Source organism: Fulvia fulva, chromosome 3 (genome assembly GCF_020509005.1).
Source record: "Fulvia fulva chromosome 3, complete sequence".
Lineage (NCBI taxonomy): Eukaryota > Fungi > Ascomycota > Dothideomycetes > Mycosphaerellales > Mycosphaerellaceae > Fulvia > Fulvia fulva.
In genome coordinates, this window is record NC_063014.1 from 489441 (window position 1) to 497649 (window position 8209).

At 52.9% G+C, this 8209-nt stretch overlaps 2 protein-coding genes across 2 annotated transcripts; one reads left to right on the forward strand and one right to left on the reverse strand.

The window, feature by feature from the left end:
* Window positions 1-880: 880 nt before the first annotated feature.
* Window positions 881-1569, forward strand: CLAFUR5_07913 (uncharacterized protein; the record flags this gene model as incomplete). Its single annotated transcript, XM_047907061.1, has 3 exons — window positions 881-888; window positions 941-1121; window positions 1174-1569. The coding sequence occupies 3 exons, from the start codon at window positions 881-883 to the stop codon at window positions 1567-1569; spliced, it is 585 nt and encodes a 194-aa protein (XP_047759918.1).
* Window positions 1570-3051: 1482 nt separating this feature from the next.
* CLAFUR5_07914 (uncharacterized protein) lies at window positions 3052-3828 on the reverse strand (the record flags this gene model as incomplete). The annotated part of the gene is made up of 2 exons (XM_047907062.1): window positions 3052-3078; window positions 3136-3828. 2 exons carry the CDS (start codon window positions 3826-3828, stop codon window positions 3052-3054), a joined length of 720 nt encoding a protein of 239 aa, XP_047759921.1.
* Between the last annotated feature and the right edge of the window lie 4381 nt (window positions 3829-8209).

An 8209-nucleotide genomic window follows, 5' to 3' on the forward strand; every position in this document is an offset into this window, starting at 1 on the left:
TGCGATAGCCGAGTACAAAAGGGCGTGTTTCGACGAATCATCGTCTTGTGCCTGGCGGCGACGTTCGGACCTCAATTGACTTTCCCCACCATTCTTCCTTGAGGTTTCAACCATCCTCTCGCCCATCTGCTACATGTCATCTGTCATCGACTCATGCCTTCGCCACGCTGCAAGAGACTGAAAGTGAAGAGTACTACAACGCTGTCGTGCGAGTGGGCGCAGTCCGCGTAGCACAGGAGCACATTCGCAGGCGTAAATGTCCACAATGTCAACATAGGACAAGACACCGCCTCACGAGCTGACGATTCGAGATCGCACGCCGAGACGGCTTCTTACAGTTAAAACAACTACTTGCGGAGCTTCTCGTGGGTCTTTCTATTCATGGCCGATTCTGGACGTTGGAGAACAATGTGCAGCAATGTAGTACATCCGAGGACAGTTCTTGGCTGTTACTGCGGTCGACGCGTGCCTTGATATGAGCTCTGTGACGAACGGCATCATGCTTCTTGTCCGACGCGATTGCCATCTTGATCTTCATCGAGGACGTCAAGCAGATGCCCCAGTAAGTCTGGAGGACAGTATTTATGCTGGCTCGCCCACAAGTCCAAAGACGACTGCCACACCATCACCATCGAGATCTCCACCCCCGAGCAGTCAACTCAGCCAACATGTGCTCACAACTTAATGTCTTGTTCTTCGCTGCCTCAGCATTGGCCATGGCAGTGCAGAAAGATCCAGCACAGTCGCAACACATACGGCGCCAATATGGAACGGAGATGTGTGGCACTCAACCCTACGACCCCCTCGAGTACACTTGCTTTGCCCATTCGAAGATGGGTTACCACTCTTGGCTTGTGGCGACCATTGCTACGATCGGTACATGTATGAGTAAGTCAACAATCACTGCCCTCGACGAGTGCATCGCTGACACGATCTGCAGCTGCTCGACCGACGAGACCCTCACCGAGACGACAGTCCAGCCAGAGTACACTGGAATAGTGACATTGTACGCCACATACACCTCAGACACAAAACCGGTCTCCACTGTCGTTGCCCAAAATGGCCGCTTGACAGTCGGCGGGCTCTCCAGCAGCCACTGCCCAATTGAGATCGACTTGGGGGTAATGTTGATACTCCGCACTGTTTGCAGCCCATCTGATTGACGACCTCTAGGCATGTACTCTATTTGGCGAATACAACGAGGTCCGGCTTTCAACGACGAGTCTTGCCACCGTCTACGCAGACCAGCGCCTTTACATCCAGACAGACGGCACAGTAGCTTTTTCGGAGCCAGGCGACACAGGCCGATATGATGAGCTATACGACGGACTCGGCAGTATGATTCTCAACGACGACGGTATCGATGGTACCGTGACTGCGCCGCATGGCTTGATATGGCGAGCATGCTCTTTCGTCGATGGAACTTCTGAAAGGGTTGAGCTCCGCGCGTTGACGCCGACACTGGTGGAGCAGATCTCCGCTGGCAAGGTTGACTGCGAAGATGTGACAGTGCAAGCGTATGTCAGAGACAGCGACCGGTTTCCCTTCAGCGCGTGGCAATACCTTTGATGCTGGAAGTGGGATGATTCTGAGTGTAGTGGCAGCGCGGTGGAGTGTCGGAGCTAATAGTGACCATTCACCATCCTTTAAGTATAATGATAAGTAGTGTTGAACAGGTACGGGTGGATGGCAGCGGAGTGGAGTAAGAGATCAATCTTCAACTGACTAATAGCACGAGCATGCAGCAATATATCAGGAACCAATATGTTGATTGTGTTGGATGTCTATCTAAGCTAAAGGGGAGAGAAGGTATCTCCCTACAAGCTGAGTCATCGTAGATGCCTCAGGCTGCCAGATCACTTCCTGATTGTTGACTCCCTTTGAGATGCTACATCTTAACAAGTAGCATACAAACCTGTACGTTCGTTGGATCCTGGTATCTATCTATGCGTGCAGACGAAATAATCCCGCTCTTGTCCTTGTACACACCGATCAACTTCACCCGCAACACTCATCAGCAACACTCTGACCACAGTACGTGCATGTATGCCTGCACATCATAACAGTACCACCCGTGGTATCACAATATCACAACATCACACACAGACCACCAAACCCATGGCCACTGCACTTCCGTCCCACGTTCCTTCCACCAGCAGGAACCGCGCCTTCGCCATCCGACAATTTCTCGCCTACCGCAATAATAAAACCAACACCTCCTTTATCCATACTTACCCTGCATCACTCAATCAAAACAACAAATGACCTCCAAACCATCGTAGCTGACTATGCATGATGCATTTCCTCTTTGCATCACCCTGGCAAACTTACCTCCTACTAGATTGTACACACCTTTACTGCGGCACATCGCCATCTCTCCCCCTCGAGCCCGTTCAGGATTGACGAACAGAGTTTGTGGAGACAACGCTGGCTACGCGGCGCAGCGGCAGCAAGGCAGGTGTAAGGATATTAAGCTTTCTGTTTGTTAAGGTGAAACGCGAAGGCGCTGTGCTAGAAGGTGCTGTAGGTTCAGCTTTGAAAGCCTTCCCTCAAGCCTTCGTGCGTGCGCCTCGAAGTTTGAGAGGAGGTCTGGATTTTCGAAGGCTGTCGGTGCTGATGAAAACGCCTCTTTTCGTCGTGACATGACACTGATGATGGGGAGAAGGGATCGGGGGCTAGGTAGAGGATGTTGTTGTAAAGCCTTTCGCGTCCTACAATTGTTGGTACAGAGAAATTTGTACAGTTGAAAGGACAGCTTTCTCTCTCTCCCTGTTGTATACATCCCTGCATGTCTTCCTTCCTTCAGTGCCATCGCATCGCTCCTTCCTCCCAGAGATTGTCGACACCCTCGGTGCGTTCGACTGCACCCGTAGTATTCATCATACACATATCGTAGCAAACTCCAAAAAACAAGAAACGCTGCGTATGCATGTCCCATTGTCCGTATCCGCCTTGTCTATCCCAGAATTGTGCCATTGCCACCAACGCCACGCCAGTCCGTATACATCACATCGTTACAGAATAAATAGAAAAGTGCGCCATGCGTGTTGGCTATAGTGCGCCGAAGAAACCCGCATTCTGCAATAGATTGTTAGTGCTGTTCGCATAACCGAGTGGTCTCACATCGAAACATACCAAGCAAGTCTCGCATGCATCGCCACTCCCACCGCCAATGACATATCCGTTACAGCTCCGCGCAGTAAAGTAATAGCAGGGTTGACATTTGATGTCCCTCGGACTCGTCGCCGTGCTCGATTGTTGGCGTTCAAGCTGTGGTCGTTGCGACGGCTTCTTTTGTCCGGGCACAGCTGGCAATGGCCTATTCGCATATGTCGCTACCGCTTGTGGTGGTGGAAAGTTCGTCTGCAGTTTGGGAAGCGATGACATTCGAGTGTTTAGGCGCGCATCGTTTGCCAGTGGACTGCTGACTGGAGGTAAAGGTGGCGATCGTTGGGGCTCAAGTTGAAGCGGAGTTGGAGACCGGCCGGCACTCGTCGATGGCCGTCGCTCCAGGATGGTTTCCTCCGCTTGTGGATATGTTCGTCTGTTGAGGATAGATCCCAGACCAAAGCGCCGTCTTGTCATGAATGACTTCTTACTCCGGACGCTGAAGTTATCCCCATCTTCCTCCTCAATACGTGGTGAGAGTGACCTTGCATTGTAGGCCGATCGCAAGTCGTAACTCGATGCTGTGCTGTTGGTCGATATGCTGCTGGCCGAGGAATGCGCGCTAGGTGTACTTTGCTGCTCTCTGTAGTCTCTGAAGATGCCGTCTAGGTATGCAGGTCTTGTGCCAATGGCAGACTGACGAGGTAACACCATGGTCATGTTTGGAAGTGGTTGGACGTCTGGATCCTGGGAGCTGTTCCACACTTGTTCTGTTGAGAAGACGACAGTTTCAGCGGTGGCGATATGTGATGGCGATATTGATGCAGAGGCTTGACGGTCAGCGTGTCGTCTTACTTTTCGTCGTCGTGCATGCAGAGAAGGTAGTGATGGAGGGGGAGTAGTGAGCAAATAGCAGATGGCGGCAGGTAGGTCAGCGCTGGAAGGCCTCCTCTTCCCGTTACTGTACCTCGTACTAAGCTACCAGGTGGTGTCGTAGCTCGCTGCGCCATAACTCAAAGACGTCTAACGTTTGCGCATCTTGGAGCCTCACCGAGACAGGCTGGGATCGTCAGTCGCTACTGCTGAGACGAAGGTACGGGACGACGAGAATGTCCCACGGCCACGGGCTGGAAACGGCACTTTGACGTTCGGCACGGCGGCAGCCCACAGTGCGCTCGAGCATTGTTGTTGAGGAAGGACTGCGGATTGGCTGCAATTGCTGTGGCTGTTGCTCGGCGGTCATAGCGATCTACCGGGAGGACAGCGTGGAGAGTTGTGCTAGCTTGGAAGCCACCATCCGGTCATGCAGGGGACAGCCGCGTTATTATTATCCGTCCAGGCACAGTACAGAGTGAAGGCTGCCCAACTTTTTTCTATTTTCCAAATTCATTCAATCTGTCCTGCCGATTCGTGGGCGCCGCAGGCGTCTTCCGCTGGGTATGAGGTTGTATCATGAGCTGCAGCTTATTACTGCAGGATGCCGAGCTCTGCAATGCCGCCGCAGCGTCCTTGTCTAGCACTTCGTCCAGATGAAGCTCCTGGGGCTACTGCGAGTCTGCGAAACTAGCTAGTAGACCGCGGAACTCGCACCAGGCGTTCAACCGTCAGCGCCGTGCACTCGGCGGCGAAGGTATATTCTCGACTGAAACTAGCTTGTCGTCGCTACGGTAGCACATCCGCTTTCTGCAGAGACCGTCTTGCGGCCTTTCGCCAACCCCAGCAACGGCCTCTGCATGTGCCATGACGAGGACAGGTTCAAGGATGTAACGCCTAGACCTTCCACACACCACAGACTGCCACAAGCTTCGCCGCACCCCAGCAATCGCCGCACCCCAGTGACTTTTTATCATCAACACCACCAATATTGCTCATATCAACTTGACTCTTTTCCCAATGTGCTCGCAGCTATCTGTTTTGATATTCTGCATACTCATATCGCGTAAAAACACGTTGTGTTGCCGAGAGGTTGGTGTTGACGCTTCGGCATGGGATTTTGGTGAGAGCCCCTTCAAAGCTTCATGCGCCCGTGTCGAGATTCACGCGTTTCTTGCTTTCTCACCACCTCACCACATACAACAACACACCATGGAGCCCACTATAGTGCCCACAGGCTCTCAAATTCTGTATTCGCGATGCTATTCTGAGCAATTTGAGCTACATATCGTGTATTTTGAGCGTGTGTGGCAATTGATACAAGCCAGCAACACCATGTGTCGGAACGCGAGAATCCGAGCTGGGGTGCGGCGATTGCTGGGGTGCGGCGAAGCTTGTGGCCCACAGACTCAGTTCTGTTCGTGGAAAATAAGCGATCCTAGAGCACTGTCTGCGCATGCGCACGGCGGTTTCTGGGCAAGTGGACATTCATCCCTCCAGCCAGTGAAAGTGCAGCCGGTCGTACCGTTGCCGGTAGCTGTCGTCTGTTTCAGCACGACACAAGCGCAGTCATGGAAAACGGGCTGCGGATTCCACTGTCGAGGCCAAAGCCTCCGCACGAGGCTGATATTGTAGAGTTTGCAATGGCGTCGCCGACCACGAGGCGGCCAAATTCGAGGAACAATACCGATACTGACACGCACGGTACGAGTGAGTGATGAACTTCGCAAGTGCTGACTGGCAAAAATGGTTGTTGGCTGAGCGGCGTCGTGGGAAGATGTTTGGTGCCGCGCCAGAGCTTCAAGACACTCTCCACATCGCATCCATCGTGCCGGCATCGTGCTGTTTGTCCCTGGCGTTCCTGAACCACGGCACGGCCTACTCTCAAAGGGGCAGCTCTCACCGTGATCGACGACGAAACAGGCCAGCGAAGAAGGAACTGCACATGGCAGCTCTGTCCCCTTCGACGACGGGGTGCTGGGCTACCGAAGCTCTTCAAACATGGCGTATCGTGCTCTTGAGGTTACACTGAGAGCTGAACACGCGGCCGCAGTTCACATCGTTGTACATTTTCGCCCGCGAGTACGTTGTTAAAAGACGTTGAGAGCGGTTGTCAGTGTTGCACGCGAACCAGGACGCTGGTCTTTCTGTCTGTCTGCTTTGGTCGAAAGATCGTCAATGGCTGCCACGCATCGACCGATGGCGTGCAGCGGTACAACTGACCCAGCGGCCTCCAGCGTGATCTGCACACAAGAGCCGTGGTGTCCTCCACCACACCGCAGCACATTGGGACGACATTATTCGCATCATGCTCAGAAAGTGCTTATTAAGGCATAACGCCAAGCCTACAAAGTGCTGTTTGTCGCAACCAAGAACGCATCGACTCCTGAAGAGCTCTCGCTGGTCTTGATCCTGTATTGACAGTATACTGTCATAGCCTGCTGCACCACCGGTGTGACGAGAACCTGGTATTCCCCAATGGTGAACTTTCACATCCGTTTTTTGCGAGGCCATAAGCCATGGATTGCGCTCAAGAGCGCCGCCGCGGTTCCTGCCATTCATACAGGAGTACTTTCATCCTTGTTCTGACCGACAGACAGGCTTCAGCTGTCACACTGGTCACCGTCTGCATAAGGATTGAAACCGCACATCACAACCTCGCGTCGAATGCTGCATGTGAGGGCAACGTCTAGCATGACAGATCAACATGACAGCCTTCAAGCATCAGGACTTCGTTGCAGTCTGACGATAAATTCTCTTACATCACGATCCCACAGCTTTCGGGAAGCTGTACGCAGTGATATGCTAACAAGCAAGGACTCTCCCAAAGCGCCTTGAGGACGCCTACGCGAACCTCTGAGGGTGCACGAAGCCCAGCATGCGGATTAGATTCGCGAGACAAAATGAGCCCCAGCGCGTTGTCGGAGTGCGCACACCCGAATGAGCTGGTAATGGCCGAATCACATATCCGACCGGTACTCGATGTGCGGTGTGCTTAGGTGCATGTTGAGCTATCACAGGCATCGTGCCTAGGTCTACGATTCTCCTCACGTACACGCGTTCGTCAAGCAGACTGGTATAGTGCCAGGCACCCGTACCTTGGTGCCGAGGGATGCCGCGGTCGAGCATTGAACACTTATCGATGTTCGGCGGACTCATTATCGAGTGAACTCAAGATCCCTGTCTTCACTGTGAACTTTTTAGGCGAGCTGAGAATACTGATCTGACAGCAGGGATGGTAATCAGTACTGTATTACCAAACTTGAAGACGCTCTAGATCTCGACTCGCTGCTTGCTGTCATCTGGAGTCTTGGGTATCCTCCATGTCAATCGTGCACTATACCCACGACATCTTCCCCAGAGAGCCCCAACCACCTCTTCCGAATCAAATTCAGTCCAGGGATTCAAACACACCTTGTCCCTACAGCCTTGCTGAACTCTGCTTGATTGCGTCTCAAGGTTCAATCGTGCATACTCCGCAAACCCGGAAAGACCCTCCACCGCCACTTCTCAGACATAGAGATGCGTGGCCACAAGTGGATAGATTATAGCCACGTGGCCACGACTTGAACCACTGGGTGGCCATAGTGTGGCCACAACCTGACTCAGCTTGAGGAGGCATGAGGACAGTCCGGAAGGCGATCTCGAAGGCTAAGGGAGGTCGATATCAGGCACTAAGGCATTAATGATCCGTGCCCAGGTTGTGGCCATAGTGGACGAACCAACTTGTGATGGTGTGGCCGACATCACTACTCAGACAGTGCAATACAACGACCTTGATGGTCGGACTTGGCGCCACCAGCGATATATCTACCCGGAGAGTCCCTCTCGATCAGAAGAATCCGTCTTGCTACCTGCAGATGTCCCGTCGCCTGTCAATCAGAGCTTCTCAAAACATGACTCTCTGGTCCATCGATATTTCGGTACTCTATCTGCAGCTAAGGAGGCAATTCCATCTTCCAAATACATACAGCACCTAGAAGTCCAGCGAAGAAGCTTCTGACACGGAATGAAGACTATCATCAACGCCACGGCTGATTGCCCGCGAAGGGCCGATGAAACAACCTGGTTGTGGGCGTTTGACTTGCCGGCCCTGCAGTTGCCATTACTCGCAGCAGCTCACGAACCGTTGCGAAGATGCTCGACACGACATGACCTTGCATGCCACTACTACTCACGGAGGACTTCCTGTGCTATCTGGCGGTGCCTTCGCCACTCAGGCCACGGG